Genomic DNA, 17,722 nt, shown 5'->3' on the forward strand with positions numbered 1-17,722 from the left:
TGTAAAAAGTCTACAGGGATATTTAACGTGCCAATTCTCCCTCTGGAGAGTGGAAACTTGGTTGAATTTTTATATATATTTTTTTATTTTTATTTTTTCAAATAAAGTCACAGCACTGAGAAATTTGAAATCTACATCAAAATTTGAGAAACACAATTGTGCAGTAGGTTCAAGTTTATTTAGAAACCAATATCAGTATTAACAGTGGGTGGCGCTGTAGAGCAGTTTACGTGACAAATAAATCCTCTGAATGTGATTATGTATCCGGACAGGGACAATCAGGTTAACACACCAAACAGATGGCATTTTGACACTTTTAATTCATGTTTTTTTTGTTTTTGTTTTTTTTTTTTTTACAGTGACATTGCTTATAAAACATTGGTGTAGTGAAATGAATCTGTATTATAACGTATTGCACTAACATTTGTTCTATTTTTCGACGTGCTGTGTTAGCAGTATTAATCACTTTCAAACAGAGGAAGTCTGACTGACACAGATTTCACAGTAAGTGTAAAGGTCATTGGACAGAGCCAGGCGGAGAATTTGGTCCATAAGGGAGCTAAGAGTCAGTGTTCCCTCTTACAGCCTGCGGGGGGCGTTGGCGGGGCGGCGGCGGGGTCACAGCCAGATGTCGGAGGTGCAGTCTCCTCCGGGGTAGCGCAGCTCGTGGGCGAGCGCCGGGCCGTCCGGCTCCTTCCCAAAATCAACCAGGAAGCTCTCGTTGAGGGAGAGGCCGCCGCTCAGCGTGTCCACATCCACCTGCATCATCACTGAGCCCTCCCTGAGAGACAGACAGGTGTCTCACTCACATCACCTGTCGCACAGCCTGGCAACCTGTCTAACTGCCTGACAGTCTGTCTAATCAGTTCATACTGAACAGGCATGCGTAGTACTAAGAGTAGCAGTAGTATCAGCAGTAGTAGTAATTCTTCTACAGTAGAAGTAATTCTACTTTAGTATTAGTAATTCTACTGTGAGCAGTAGTGAGCAGTAGTATCAGCAGTATCAGCAGTAGCAGTAATAGTATCAGCAGTAGTAGTATCAACAGTAGTAGTAGTAGTATCAGCAGTAGTAGTAGTAGTAGTATCAGCAGTAGTAGTAGTAGTATCAGCAGTAGTAGTAGCAGTCGTATCAGCAGTAGTAGTAGCAGTCGTATCAGCAGTAGTAGTAGTAGTATCAGCAGTAGTAGTGGCAGTATCAGCATATTTTTTTTTAAATTCCTTGTTTATAGTGTTTATATTGCTTACTGCTATTTATCATCTGTGTATACTGTATATTTCTTCTAAATTTGCACATTGACCTACCTCTATGCACATTTTATGCACCTATGCACACGGTTTTTTGCACATTGCTTTTTGCACACTGTTGTACCTAGATCTCTAGTGTGCTGTACTTAGATCTTATTCTTTATTTTTTATTTATTTAATCTGTAATCTGTGGATACTGCTGAAAAACTGCGAATTTCCTTCGGGATGAATAAAGTATCTATCTATCTCTATCTAGTAGTAGTAGTACCAGCAGTAGTAGCAGTAGTATCAGCAGTAGTAGTGGCAGTATCAGCAGTAGTATCAGCAGTAGTAGTAGTAGTATCAGCAGTAGTAGTAGTAGTATCAGCAGTAGTAGTAGTAGTACCAGCAGTAGTAGTAGTAGTACCAGCAGTCGTATCAGCAGTAGTAGTAGTAGTATCAGCAGTAGTAGTAGTATCAGCAGTAGTAGTAGTAGAATCAGCAGTAGTAGTAGTACCAGCAGTAGTATCAGCAGTAGTAGTAGTAGTAGTATCAGCAGTATTTCTGGCAGTACTCACTGGATCATGTCAGGGTAGAACTGCTTGTCCCAGCCGCTGTACAGAGACGTGGTGACATAAAGTCTCCGACCGTCCAGACTCAGCTGCAACATCTGAGGACTGCCACGGATACGCTTCCCCTGAGAGACAGACAGGCAGAGAGACAGACAGGCAGGGAGAGGCAGACAGGCAGGGAGAGACAGACAGGCAGAGAGAGACAGACAGGCAGGGAGAGGCAGACAGGCAGGGAGAGACAGACAGGCAGAGAGAGACAGACAGTCAGAGAGAGACAAAGAGAGGCAGACAGGCTGATTTCTGGTGAAAACACAGGGGAGGAGCTTCATGTTGCCGTGGATACTGGAACGTGGTTCGGCACCTTGATGACGCGCGGCGGCGGCTGCGGCTGGTTCTCCGGGTCTTCCAGCACTCTGACCGGACCGTCGCTGACGAGGCTTCCTCCCAGAAACACCTGGGGCAAAACCAGAGCCTCAGTGTTTAACACCACCTGACTGACAGACACGCCTACCAGCTGAGTTTGGCCCCGCCCCCTGATGGCGAGCCCGGCTGTGGTTAAGTTCTACTTAAGTTAAGTTAAGTTCGACAAGTGCAGTCAAAAACAAGGCAGTAAATATTTTGTAACAAGCAGAGGCATTTTTAGTTGCTTTGGGCCACAACTGGAACCAATCAGGAATCAACATGAATGAATGTGATTGGACAGGAATGTCAACTGTTGCTCGGAGCAGACCTGGCCGACCAATCGCGGGTTCCTCCTGTCTGTGATGTCATACTGTCTGATGTCACCGTGCAGCCAGTTGCTGAAGTAGAGGAAGCGATCATCCAGGGAGATCAGGATGTCTGTGATCAGGCCTGGACAGACAGACAGACAGACAGACAGACAGACAGACAGTAAACTGAATCTATAAATCAATCAATAGGTCATTCATCAGTTACGTGCAGTGTGTAAGCTATGGAAAGCCAAGTGGGACAAAAACATGTAAAAGTGTCGCGTTGTCAACATGTTTGCATGTAAACAACACTTTGTTTGCACGTTGTCCAAATGTTTACATGTTTAGTGTGTGTGTGTTTTCATTTCCTTGTATCAGGTGCAGTTGTGTTACTGTGTGTGTGTGTGTGTGTGTGTGTGTGTGTGTGTGACAGAAACCCAGAGGGAGAACTGAGGAGAACATGTGATTTATCAAACTTACAGTTACAGTTTTTATTGAACCTATTATTATAGCAGGCAGTACTCGAACATACCACTAGGGGGATGCACATCCCCCATTTGAGATTCACTGCTATAGACATTGTGTGTGTGAGTGTGTGTGTGTGTGTGTGTGTGTGTGTGCCTCACTGGGCATGTCAGGCAGCATCCAGCCCTCCACCTTCTTGCTGGGAACCTTGATGACTCTCTCGGCGGCCCAGTCGCCTTTCTGCGGGAGGAAACACAGCGACATGTTGTTACCACGGCAACCAGATGACAGACATCATGATCCGTCCTGAACCCTCTGACGAGGACCGGAGGAATTAACATTAAGTTTGAAAACCCACCACCCGGGCTCATTCACACTCAACAGCCAGTACCTGACTCACACACACACACACACACACACACACAGTCAGTGTTTTGCAGTGGAGTACTGACGGGTGTTTTGTAGAAGCGGAAGACGGTGCCCTGCAGCGCACAGCCCACGTAGCCCTCGGTGGCGTCGGGGTCGTGCAGGAAGCGGATCTCCAGGGGAATGGCGCCCTCTTCGCCCAGCTCCAGCGTCTGCAGCCGCCTGTGGCTCGTCCAGTCCCACACGTGGAGGGCGCTGCCGTACTGCCCTGCACACGGAGAACAGAGAATAAAAAACATGCAATACCACGAGTGATCTCAACTCAGCTTTATCTGTACAGCACCTTCAGCTTAAATCAACACAGACAGAAGGAAAACAGGCATCAACAAGACATTAGATGCTGCTAGCAGTGTGACTGAATACGACGGCGTATTCAGGCCACTGGAGCCTGGGAGTAATATTATGAGGGGGAAAAAATCAGATTTCAGAAAAAATCAATTACATGAAATAATACAAAAAATAAGATTAAAGATACAATCAAATAAAATGAACACCATGGAAGAAAGCAACATGAAAGCCACTGATTAAAACTGAAAAACTATGGCTAGAACATCAGTCCAGTTTAAAAGTCAGAGTCAGTCTTTAATTTTTGTTTAAAAATAGGAGCCACTCTATCGTCTACAGGCCGTACTCCCATCAGCCCTCTGTCCTGCCTCCGTCTCCCTGCCTCACCCTGTTTGACGTGGGCGGGGTTGAAGCCGTCTGCCAGAGCCCTGGGCGCCCCCCACTCGGTGCTGATCATCACGTTGTGACGCGGCTGGTACCAGAAGTCGTAGCCGAAAGGCGCCGCCTCGCCCGGGTGCTCCCAGTTCCCGACCACCTCAAACGTCTCGCCGTCCAGCAGGACAAAACCACCTGAGAGCAAAAAGAGGAGGACATCAGTGGCCGGGTTTCCACTGTTTTCCCTGCCGGATCTACTTTCCAATTCAAACAGGAAAATAACAAGAAAAGAGACGTTTAGTTTCCTCCAAAAAAAAAAAGAAAAAGAAAAGAAAAGTGGGTACCGAGACTTGTTGTTTTATATCGTGTCATAATCCTGTGTGTTGGTTTCTGTGCTAAAAGTGTTATTTTGCTATGGAAGTAAATACAAATCCAGTCTTGTGGATTAACAGTATATTAGCATGTTAATATGGATTGAATTTAACAGCTAAGGTTGACGTGTAATATTGTGTTACCTACTGAACAACCTTTGAACAAAAATGTGTGACTGGATGCTGTCGCTCACTGGTTGGTGAGTGCAGGCCACGCATCATCCAGATGTCTTTTGAAGTTTTATTTTTATCTCTGTCTCGTCAGCCGACACCCATGAAGACTCCGAGACAGAAGAAGACAAAGGGTTTCTACATTCACCTCTCTGTCATGTTAAAGTCTCTCCAGCCGGTGTGAACGGGCCTAAACATGTCAGCACCGCAAAAATTAGGTGAAATCAAATCAAATTACTGAAACCACTGAACTCATTGTTCATGTAAAGGTGCATTAACAAACATTATAAACAATTACAAAACAAATGAAAGACATTTACCATGTCCTCCATCTTGGACCACGTGCAGAGTGAGGTTACTTTAGGGCTAAATGTCTTTCCTCTGCATCCACGTTGGCTCTGTCCCCTTACCTTAACTCTGATCATGTGACCCATTACACTTCAAATTAAGACAACTGTGCATGATGGTCACCTAATTTTTTCCAGTAAGCATTATTTTACCGTGGTATATGTTAGGTACATCTTTAATCAATGTTACCTTTTAACCTCTTATTTATACCACATTTTTAATGGCTGGATGAACTGAAATAACCATGAATTTCTGACAGAAATAAATTATATTAAATAAACATCTCAGTGAAACATGCCTCTGAGACAGTTGGAGTGAAGTGAGCATTCAGCAGTTCTGAGCGGCTGACACTAGGGGGCGTGTTCTGCCTGTGGTGTGTGTGGCGAACAGGCTCACCCTTGCCGTTGCCGTTGGGGTCGCCCATGCAGCTGATCATGATCTGGCCGCTGCCCAGGCAGTGTGTGGTGTGCGGGTTGGCCAGTCCACACTTCCAGTACAGCTCGGTGGGCTCCACCATCTGAAACACACCGTACAGTTACCGTCGCTCACTCCTGTGTGTGTGTGTGTGTGTGTGTGTGTGTGTGTGTGTGTGTGTGTGTGTGGATCCAGTAACTTGGAGTATGTGACCATTTATGTAGTGTTTGAATGCGTCTACATTTTAGAAAAGAGTCAGCACCTTCCTGCAAAAGAACACCACCACCAAAAGGAGAAACCAGTCGGCTGCTGGAGCTCAGCTTGGCTCACAGAGCAGAGTGCTGCTGCCGGAGGATTCAAACCAGCAGCTTTTCTTCACTGAAGGCTCTGAGGCCGACGGAGGGATGGCTGACGCATCAACAAAAATACGCTGAATCATTCCACGACAGACTCACAGATTCCAGTGAGATCGGCCAACACAAACATCTGTCAGTGTGTTTATGCATCTGAACCCTCAACTAAACTTCTGGGTTCCTCCCTCGGTGTTCTCTCATGTTCTCCCATCTGTCCGTCCATTCTCCTCCTCCCACCCAGGACCAGGCTCAGGAGGCCCGGCTCCTCCTGGGGGGTCCTGATGTGCGTCCAGGGTCTCACGTGGTCAGACGAGCCGGAGGCGTCCAGACTGACCATCTGCAACATTCCTGTTAACTCCCGCCGCCCCTCAGCCCAGACACTGTAAAGACAGATGCTGCTGCAGATGTTCCCGTTTTACTGCCTTAACCCTTTGATAGCCTGAGGCGGCCTTTCACATTTAAGGACTTAAACACAAGACATCTGACAATTACTGTATTATATTATATTATAAATATAGTTTTATAAGTATCGTTTTTTTTTTTTTTTTTTCTTTTTTGGGCTAATCTTCTTGTTATTTTCTTTGACTTTTTTTTTTTTTTTTTTAAAGAAGATTAATGTTTGTTTGATAATGTTCCAGTAATTTTATAATGTTTTTGAAAAAAAAAAAAAAAAGGACTGAACGATTTAAGGCTATAAGCATCTTTTAAGTGTCTTTTTTTCATATTAGAGTCCCTTGAACAAAATTACCTCAAACAGGGGTCAGATGGTTAATGGAAGTCATGAAAAACTCCTGGTTTAGAGCTTCAGACACTTCAGAAACTTTGCCTTGTGTGTAAAAGATTCGGCTCCGTCTCACCTTGTGGAGTCGCGGCTGGCGGGGGTCGGTGCCGACGTCGACCACGTAGACGCGGGACGAGATGAGGCTGGGCAGGATGAGGCGGTTGCGCTTCTTGGTGGCGTCTCCGAAGCAGCTGCTGCAGGCGTTCCAGCCCGAGTGATGCAGCTCGTCACGCAGGTTCGGCATCGGCAGCCGGTGGATGACCTGAGAGGGCAGAGGTCACAGGGGTGCCACAAGGGTCAGCTTTAGGCCCCCTTAGTTTTTCTAGACTTAAGCAATATCACATACAATACCACTGAATATCACTGCAGCTGTGATTATTATTATTAACAGGTGAATCAAGCAGAACAGAAGTTGTAAGTATGGATATGGGTAAAGTTTTATTTATATTGCACCTTTCTGAAAGTTTATAATTAGAAAGAAAGAAATTAGAAGCATCGGTCATTTTACTGGCCCGTGTTCACAAGATCAGTCACTCCCAGGCTTCCCATTCACTGTCTATGTAAGCAGCTGTGCAATGCATTCTGGTAGTCTTGCGTTGTGTTTCAAGAGACGGGACATCACATCAGCATCATCTCATTTGCATAAAGTTGACATTGAGGCTACTTTATGCTAATTAGGGGCATCTGGCACGACTTGCCGCTTCTGGAAACTCCCGCCAAACTTTTAAACAAACTATTATGGATCTGAAATGAAGACAGATCAGCAGCTGCAGGGTTTATTTCTGCCTCACAAACACATTTCAGCGAACTGGTTTCCTCATAGCAACGAAGATTTCCCAAAGAGACGCCGTGCTGGTCCAGTTTGAAATCTGGGAGAGGACGGCCCACTAGCAAAGTGCTCGTCCAATCAGGTGCGGCCAGGAAGACTCGTAGCGTCAAACACACTCCTGTGGACATTTACCGTAACACATGGCAAGCTGCATTCCAAAGAAAATGTCACAGAGAAACAGTGTGCAGGTCGACAGAGGACGACATCAAACCCCCGAGGAAGAAACACACAGATCAGAGGTCAGAGGTCAGGGTTTGGCAGACAGGTGAGGCTGTACCTGGCAGTAAGTAGGGGAGCTGGGGTCCACGTCGACGGTGGCCAGGTAGTCGGGCTTCAGCACGTCGGTGTTGCGGTAGATGCAAGGCAGGTAGACGATCTGCTCCCGAGGGCCTGCAACACACACACACACGCAAACTGACCTGTTAACATCACACACACACACACACACACACACACTGCAGGAAACTCAAGTCATTCAGTTTCATCTTCAGGGTTCACCCTCCACTTGTTTCTAACGCTGATGAACTTGTTTCCAGAGTTTTTCTTAAATCAAGCGTCATTTTTCTTCGTCCCAGTGGGCTGATGCCAGCGTGACGATTTACTGAACACGCTACTTACATCAAAAGACCAAAATTAAAGCAATAAACTCGGAATATTATTAGTTTAAGTTAGTTTTGTTGTACAGCTTTATGTTTTCAGTGGTTTTAGTTTTCACGTTTCAAGTTATCGTTATCGAAAATGACACAGCGGGGCTCGTCTTTCCTAATCAGGGAAATAAATCATATTTGTGTATAACATGTGGTTGTGAGGATTCATCTGTGATGCAGCGGTGAATCATGGGAGTTCCTCACCCTTCATGGCGTCCAGGGGGCTGCGGTAGCCCGGTCCACATCCTGAGCACGAAGCTGAAACGGAAACATCACAATGTCAAATATGTGAACTCCAAACCCTGAAAATACACATAAACACAGGACTTCCATTTGCCCTCTCACTCCTAACAAATGATGAGATGAGAGAGGAGAGGAGGTCAGACGGTTTCACAGCAGCAAAATGACCAAAGAAGAAGAAGAAAGCAACATCGAGTCACATGAAAACAACAAAACCAACAAGCGACTGAAGGTTCGGAGCCGCAAAACAGCAGCTGAAGAAATGACTGAAAAAATACATTTAACATAAATAATAAATAAAAGTAGATGCAATATGCAGTGTCGGAGAAAGAGAACATGAGGAAATGCATTATGTGCACAGACACATGATGTGCAAAAAAACAGGCTGCAAATATTCATTCCTACATTTAAAAAGCTTTCAGAGACTGAAACCATGCTGATCACAAACGATCGATCGATCATCAGTCCTGGCTGATTATCGGGGGGCCGATACTCAGAATTCTTCAATAATCTGAACAGTAATTTTGACAAAAGCAGAACAAAAGCGAGTGGGTGGGGCAACATTTCTGATTAATACAGTTACAATTTTCATTTCCCTTTTCAATGGCTTTGTATTTAATTTGATTTAAATGCTTGCAACAGGCGCCTGAACGCAGCATTTAAACTCCAGAAACCCAGAAACCGGACATCCATCCAGGATTCAAAGGGTTAAAACAGACGGAGGGACGAGGTTTGCACATGACAACTGAAGTATACTTCTATTCTATTCTATTCTGTTCTATTCTGTTCTGTTCTGCTCTGTTCTGCTGTGTTCTGCTGTGTTGTGCTGTGTTGCGTGCTCGGGGTGAAGCTCAGTGTGATCTGTGTCTCTGAGGTCAAACTGTCCACTCATCTGACTTTTGCTCTCATTTGAGGAGGAGGCTGTTTCCTTCCTGCCGCCGAGGTGAACGGCCTGCTGGGAAATCTGTCTCCCCCAGCGTTACGTAAGCTGCTCCGACACGCCGGCTGCACTTTAACAAGGCGCTGCGGCTGAGGTCAAAGGTCACGGCGGAGGCTGGACGGCAGCGCTCACACACCATGACGCGACTCTGTGGCTGCAGATTAACTTTCACACAGAGGAAAGTCGCACATCTTGTTTTTCATCAAACAAGATAAAAAAAAAAAAAAAAAAACAACTTGGCATCCGGCAAATCAAACAGCAGCAGAGTCCAGACCAAACACAGGTCAGCTCCACAGGACCAGGGACTCAGGCCGACCGATGGCACATTTTTAAAGACCAATATGAGAGCAATTGGAGCAGGAAAAAGCTGACAGCCAATTAATCAGCTGATATAACGACAGAAATGAACCGTCTTTGACTTTATGAGCCTCTGGATAAACTGTTGAACTGAACAGCAAAGTCAAAGCAATAAATACATAAATATATCGCCTACAGGAATCTGCATCAGTGAACATCAAACTCAGACTTACTGATGAATAAATCTGGAACTGAAGTCCAAACCCGCTGCGCTCAGTGGTGGAAGCTGTGTTTTTTTGTTTTTGCAGCAGTTTTCTCCAGGTGAGAAACATGATATTATAATGGAAGAAACAGAATTTGTCTGCAATGTTGAGCTTTACAGTCAAAAAAATGTCTCTATATTACTTTGGACTTCAGCAGAATTAAGTTAATTACTGTACTGCATTTGTAATTGTCATTTACAGCACTTAAACTATTATTTTTCTCATATGTTTATTCATATGTGAAGCATTTAAGTGATTTATTCATGTCCCTTTTGCCTGAGGACAAAGTCATTTTTGTGTTGGGTTATGGATAATAATTTTAATTCCTGCCAGTCAGTCGTCGGCTGCAATCAGAGCCCAGTCGCACCGATACCAAGAGTTTGTAAAATGTCCCACCAGCATTGATTAATTGGTTAAACCGATTAATCGATCATCCTCTAGTCAGTGCTGTCCTCAGCGAGCTAGCTGCTCATATAGGAGGCTAATGTTAACAATTGTATTATTATTAAAAATAGTAATAACAATAACAATAATGATGATAGCTGTTGATACTGTGGGCAGAACTCTCACTTTACATGAACACAATGAGATCAAATGTTCTGTGGTGCATCGTTATTATGGCCAACTAAACCTTCACTAACTCAGCTGTTCAACCGCCCGTCCCACCTGCAGCTCACCTGCAGCTCACCTGCAGCTCAGGTGATCACACAGCAACCAGACAGAGCCGGACCGCACCAACACACAGGTGGAAATAAACCAATCAGAGAGCCGGACCGCACCAACACACAGGTGGAAATAAACCAATCAGAGAGCCGGACCGCACCAACACACAGGTGGAAATAAACCAATCAGAGAGCCGGACCGCACCAACACACAGGTGGAAATAAACCAATCAGAGAGCCTGACCGCACCAACACACAGGTGGAAATAAACCAATCAGAGAGCCTGACCGCACCAACACACAGGTGAAAATAAACCAATCAGAGAGCCGGACCGCACCAACACACAGGTGGAAATAAACCAATCAGAGAGCCGGACCGCACCAACACACAGGTGGAAATAAACCAATCAGAGAGCCGGACCGCACCAACACACAGGTGAAAATAAACCAATCAGAGAGCCTGATAAGAGAGAATTCCATGTAAGTCAAAGGTAACTCAAAACATTTGACTCTCACTGACTCTCATTCTCTCTTATCTGCACTTCACTTTTACAAGTAAAAGGTTAAAGAGATCTGCAGTCACATTTTTTATGAGCAGAAACTCTAATTTCAGATATCAGGCCTTTTATTTTGAAGGAAAAACTGCAGGTCCTCATTTCTATAAGTGAATTATGACTGCTAAAATAGTCATTTCAATTACTTATGACTAGTTGTTAACAAAACAAACAAACACTGAGGATACGTGCAGTTTGACATCTCTGTTGTTTTATGATGTTTCAGACGATGCAAATGGATTTTATTATTATTTTTTTAATCCACAGGATGTAAATGAGTGTCTGACTTGGGATATTTCTTTACAGCAGCCCTTCAGTGATCGTGCTCTGCAGAGAGATCAGTTGGATTTATTGCTTGTTTCCCACAATCACATTTGACTTTTTTCTTTTTTGGACATTTTGAAATTTCCAGTTAAAAACATCTAGTCTGAACCTTTTTTTTTTTTTAAACTGTGTTGTAAGCAGACAGCCCCAGTGTGTTTTCAGTCAATCAAAATTCCCTTCAATGTTCTTCTGTTGTTATTTAAATTGCACTCACAGGTATACCTAACTGGCACTTAATTGCGCAAAATGAGAAAATGAATAAAATATTGTGCTTCCCTCCTGTTTAGCTGCGTTGCCTCATCCTTACAGTTAGCCTATACCCTAAGGGGGACTGGCATTCCAACAGTATAACTCATAAATCCAACTGATCTTATCACAGGGGAGATTTGATCAACTGAAAACACACTGAAAAAAAAAAGGGGGGGGGGGGGGGGCATGTTTAGCCATGTTGGTCATACCAATCGATTGACAATCCTTACAACTTATTTCTCATTGAAAAGGGGACCAATCAGGCTTTCTAACGGTAGGCCTATAAAGGACAACACCAATCGGCATTGTTAAATGGGAGAAATGATCAACTGAAAAAAATATTGGAGGGGACTTTGTCAAAAAAAAAAAAAAAAACGTCGCTTCCCACACAATTACCGGTGTCACTCATTCCAGAAATGCAAATTGTATCTCATTGGAAAGAGGATGAATCAGGCTTTATAACGGTATAAGATACAACACTATTGGGTATAAATAAAGGGGAGAAATTATAGACTGAAAAAGCGGTGCAGAACTTTTTTTTTGCCTAGTATATATAGATTGTCACTAAAGAACAAATATATAATCGAGTCCAAGACGACAGAGCACATCACACTGTGGTATGATCAAGCGGAATTTCAGCGGGGCCTTTATTTTGGAAAGAAAAAAGTCCGGACTTTATCCGAATATATTGTTTTATTCAGTGTGGTTTGACACGGAGAGGCGTCACATGATCCGTGAGTGGCACCTCGTCTGTTACAAACCTGAAAGATGCTAAATAAACCCGACACTGTGTCACACGTGTGTTTTAGACATCAGTGAGATGAACGGGCCAGTGCGCCTTTGATTTTTAACTGATAATGACGCCAAGCTGATATTGTATTATTTTGGTCACAAAGAAATTGGGTTACAAATGATTAACAGATGTTTTAAAGCTGCCTCAGCCCTCTGCACCATCTCAAGCTGTTTGTTTTTTTTATTAACCATGCAACAGGTTAGGCCGGTTTCTCCTCATAATCAGTTTGATTTAAACAACAATGTGAAGCCAATCAGCTCCCGGTGTGAGATCAGGTGTGCTGCTCTCACACACACACACACACACACACACACACACACGTATAAGTACATACACACATAGGCCTACATATATACACACATCCTAACTAAACAAACCGCTGCTGGAAAACCTCCTCCACTTTAACACTAGTTTCCAGGTGTTTTCCAGCACTATCTGCTCATCCGGGACTCCCACTGCTGAGGCACTGGTGCACCCCCACTGGTTTCAGATGCACCCCCAGTTCCCCACGCAGTGAGGTGCAGGATGAGAGCAGAACAAGCCGGAGCCTCACAAAGAGCAGAGCCTGCAGGAACGTGTAGGACAGACAGAAGCTCCTCACCCATGTTTCAGGTCCTGGTCCTGGTTCTGGTCCCGGTCCGGCTGCTGCAGGTTCCCAGAGTCCGGGCACGTCTGCACGCCTCGCAACGAGGCAGGCTGGGACAGGGCGCGGTGGGCGGGGCTTAGCGCTGTCACTCACATCCACGGCCAATGGGGAGTACAGAAAACTTTAACTCCCGCTAACGGAGCGGAGGGAGCAGCTTACATAACCGGGCAGATCTGATCCAGAGCCAGCAGGGCGCCCGACCCAGCCTTAAAAAACAGCCGTAAACCTGATAAAAACACAAGGTCAGGAGGCCCGGGAGGGGAAGCTGCTGCTCCGCCTCCTGCAGCTCCTCACTCCTCACTCTGCAGGAGCAGCTCTGGCCTGCAGAACACCACATTTCACCCTGGATCAAAAACCGCCTCAAACTGTGTAGAAAACTCATTTTTGTCCCAATAATATATAACAGAACATCAAATTTTCTGCTGAATTACAACAGTGATTAATAAAGACTACTGCTGGCAACTCCTTGAAACCATGGAGCCGATCATAGCCTTACACACACACACACACACACACACACACACACACACACACACACACACACACACACACACACACACACACACGTAGCCTATAAGTACATATACACATAAATAGAAGATAAAAATATATAAATACAATAATATAAATTAGATAGCCTAAATTTTCTTGTAATTTTGAATATTTCGGCATAAAACGCAGGAACACATTTTTCTTGCACTTTTCAAAATTTAATTTCTTGCTGATTTTCTGGTCATTTAGGTCTTTCTGTTTTACCTTTCTCTTGTCATTTTTGTGTTATTTTCTTGTAGTTTAATTTTAATAGCAGCCTGCTTCGGACAGAAATCACGTGGACGTTTGGTGGGTTTTAGCTCGGCCTGTCGGAGTGAGAAACCTCAGGCTGTTTGAGCGGATCTACAGCCACTCACAGCGGCTGCAGCCTCTTCTCACATCATCATATTGGAGCTTGCATTATAAAGCACCGCACTGCACCGTTCAACTGGTTTGTTGTTATAAAACCTCCTTCGCGCACTTTGACCCCGCAGGAACCGCATTTCGTTTCACAGCAACCAGTCCGTGCTTATAGGCCTATGTGTGTGTGTGTGTGTGTGTGTGTGTGTGACAAGAAGTTGAGCCTGGACACACAACCTGCAGCTTTTTAGGGCCGCGTGCAGAAACAATGCGTACGCAGGAGCACCACGCAGAAAAGCAGAGTGCGCGCGCCTCACGCACGCTCAGTGCACCGTCCTGGTTTTGCGGGGCGACCTGAGGGTGAAGCGCTGAGGAGAAATCCAGCCTGAGGTGAGAGACGGAACCTTCTAGTTAAACAGTTTGTTTAAGTTGATAAGCAGCTGATTGTGTTATAATTATTACTTTTGTGTTTACACATTAATGTGCACGTGCCAGTCAAAGGCATATTTATTCAGGTAACGCTGAATAAACACTAATTATTGTTTAATCATTCTTTTAATTAATAAGTCAGGCAACATTTTATTTAGCTTTTTAGCACACACCTTGTCATGTGGCTTTAGATGTGAGCAGCAAACTGATCTCTGATTACATTTCTGAGATGTCACTTTACAGATTCATGTGAGGAACTAATTACCGAGGCCGCGCAGCCGCATGTAAAGACGGCTGATCTGTGGTACGCAGCTGCAGGTTGGTTAGAAAATGCAGCTAAAAGAGGAGAAGCAGTATTTCGTTTTTTTTTTTTTTAGTATTTAGCGGGTTGGTAGACCGTCAGAAAAAATAAAAACATTTTGCCACAGTGTCCGATTTTCCAAATGTACGTCGGCCTATTAGTGCCACTGTAGGGGAAAACATCATGGAATCGGAGGAGTGGGGCACTAATCTGAAAAAAAAATAAATAATAATAATAATAATAATTTCCAAGATTAAAGATGTAAAATTACAAGAAAAAACTGGGGAAACTAGTTTTTTATTTTGTCGTTGGTGTCACATGTGCTGCCCCCTGCTGGCCGTGTGTCAGGCCTGCAGCTGATCCCCTCAGCAGATTCTACTCTGACATGGGATTCAGGAACAAGGAGATCCTGCTGATTTGAGCCCAGAATCAGAATCGGCCCAAGTCACAGCAACGTCTCTTCAGAGTCCAGATGCTGAGGAGGAGATTGGGGTTCTGGACTCAGACCAGCAGGATTTCCTTCTGACTGAAGATCAAATAGTTTTCATGTTTTTTTTTTTTTTTTTTTCTCACGTAAATTTGTGACTTTTTGCTCATAAATTTACCACTTTTACATCAGAAATTCTGAATTTTTTTCTTGTAAATGTGACTTTATAATCACAAGTTTATCATTAATTTCTGAGATTTTTTCTCATATAACTTTAATCTCATGAGAAATAATTCTTGTAAGAATTTAATCATAAGACTTTAATCTGGGAAAGTTCTGGTAAATCTGGGAAAGTCTTTTCTCTGTCAGACTTTGTACCTCATCATCAAAAAAGTTCAGATGATTAAAAACCCACAAGAAGCTTCAAGGCTTTTGGATGTAGGACTCAGGAGTGTACATGAGCTTGTTGGGTCATTTGAAAACTTTAGAAGTTCCTCCCATAAATCCGATTACTTTTGGACTACACCCGACAATGAAAAACAGCTGAGTCATCCCTCCAAAGACACTCATCATGAGTTTGTCATTTTTCCCCCACGCATGTTACCACAACACTCGACTCTCCACACCCACTCCTCCTGAGCTTCTAAATGACTAAAGCAGATCATTATTTTAAAGTGTGGAGCTGTTTTTAATTCCTGCCACAGGTTCAATCCCCACAGAGGTAAATGTTTGTTGGAACAGGTCACAGCACCCTCTGGTGTGACCATTTTGAACATTTTTTACACCTTGAAGAAAATTAAAATATGTCTAAAATAAGGACAAAGGTTAATTTCAGGGTCAGCATGAAGGTAAACAAATCATTAAAAAATAAAATAATTGACTGACAAATTCATAACCTATCAATTACCACATTAAAGCAATCGTTCACCCAGTTTGAAAAAATTATTTCCACTGACCCCTTATCTATGGATAGATGTATATACATACATACATACATACATACGTGTGCGTGTGTGTGTTTGTGTGCAATATCAAAATATTTTTTAATGATGGGTAAACTATCCCTTTTTTTCAAAATGGTTCAACTATCCCTTTAAGAAGATGGGAATTTAGAGTCAAATGGTGGCCACTGCCCTGCCCGGGCCCTCCCTGGCCACGCCCCTGCATAACAGCAAGTTTCCCAAAAAACTTTTTATGACAAAAAGTTAGTGTGTTTCTTTAATGCAAATGACAAAATCTCAAAAATCCAAACCATAGTGGCATTTTATTTCTGTAGAACAGCATCTCAAGTCCTTTGTACATCAGCACCAAGACAACAAGTGTATATGCGAGTCGTGAGGCCTCTCAGTCAGATGTTGAAACAGTCAGCTCAGCCTCCTGCAGCTCCTACGGTTTCTGTCCGCTACAACAAAACCTGCCCGGACAGACAGATAAAGACTTCTCGGGAAGCACAAACTGAACCCAAACCTGTACAAAACAGTAAAAGAAAATGTCCCGACACCTAGTTTACAAAGGATGACAGGCAGAGGAAGATAGAGGAAGACTGTAGTTCCCTTATTCACCTCATCTTCATAAACTGTTCATTCATCCTTTACACCCTCAATCATCTGGTCACAGGCAGCGCTGACATGAGTGGCAGAGAACGCTAAAGAAAAAATATCTATGGATTCAGAGAGGACATGGACGGACAAAGCGTATCACGACCCTGTCTATCTGAAAAGTTGAAGCTGGTTGCGTTTTTGACAGCGTGACAAATGCCAAATGTCCCATGTGAACGCCGCCTTTGTCTAGTTTATCCATAAGTTCTCTCCTCTCTCTTCCCTCTCTTCATCCCATTCAGCTCTCGTCAGTCTCCATCCTGTCCTCCTCCTCTTCAGCAGCTTCTAGACTTTCCATTCTGCTCTCACCTGTCATCTTCCACTCATCACCGACCTCCTCTCCTGTTTGTATTCTGATCTCGCGTCTCCCCTTCCGCTCCTCCTCTCCGTCCTCCTCTGTCTCCTTGCCCTCCTCCTCTGTCTCCTCGTCTGTTTCCTCGTCTGTCTCCTCCCCGTCCCCCTCCTTCTGCTTTCTGTCCTTTCCTCTTTGCTCCTCTGCCTCCTTGCCCTCCTCCTCCTTATCTTCCTGTTCTTGGGCTGTGGCCTCCTCTCTCCCCTGCACCTCCTCGCCTTCATCTTGCTCCTCCTCCATTTCATCTACATCTTCCAGCTCCTGCTGGTCAGGAGCAGTTGGCTCCAGAGCTTCAGCCCCCAGCAGGGCCTCTGCCAGGCTGCTGAGGAGGTGGGACTGGGCCTCCACAGGACTTCGAGTATCCTCCTCCTTCCCTCGCCCAGGGAGAAGGCCTGTTAGCTGGAATGATTTTTTCAGAAACTGGGGGTGTTTGGCCAGCTGAATCAGGGCCTCCACCAGCCAGTCGATCAGCAGCTGGGTGATGTTGGCCTGCAGCGTGCCTGGTGAAGTCTCCTGCTGTTCTCCGGCAGTGAATGTCGCCCAGCGGGAGAGCATGACGCGCTGCAGCACAGGCTTCACGCAAACGTCCAGTGGCTGCAGCCGGAAGGTGCAGCCAGCGGGGATCACCGCTGGCAGGGTGCCCGAACCGCTGACAGCAGCCAGGAACGGATCCGACAGGTGGTCCCGGTGTCGGTCCAGGACCAGCATGCCTTTCCTGGGCTGGTTCGGAGCAGACATGTGTGGTAGCCAAATCCTGTTTGTCCAGAGCTCCAGCGCCTCCTCC

The 17,722-nt window shown here is 44.7% G+C and overlaps 1 protein-coding gene across 1 annotated transcript; it reads right to left on the bottom strand.

The window, feature by feature from the left end:
* Nucleotides 1–278: 278 nt before the first annotated feature.
* On the bottom strand, nt 279–13,049 carry selenbp1 (selenium binding protein 1). The gene is made up of 12 exons (XM_030072826.1): nt 12,896–13,049; nt 8,178–8,231; nt 7,604–7,716; nt 6,574–6,759; nt 5,346–5,466; nt 4,072–4,254; nt 3,426–3,607; nt 3,135–3,213; nt 2,529–2,650; nt 2,160–2,252; nt 1,805–1,923; nt 279–781 (listed from the first exon to the last, which is right to left on the bottom strand). The coding sequence occupies exons 1-12, from the start codon at nt 12,897–12,899 to the stop codon at nt 619–621; spliced, it is 1,419 nt and encodes a 472-aa protein (XP_029928686.1). The 5' UTR covers nt 12,900–13,049; the 3' UTR covers nt 279–618.
* Nucleotides 13,050–17,722: the final 4,673 nt, after the last annotated feature.

The sequence above is a fragment of the Myripristis murdjan genome, chromosome 16 (genome assembly GCF_902150065.1).
Source record: "Myripristis murdjan chromosome 16, fMyrMur1.1, whole genome shotgun sequence".
Lineage (NCBI taxonomy): Eukaryota > Metazoa > Chordata > Actinopteri > Holocentriformes > Holocentridae > Myripristis > Myripristis murdjan.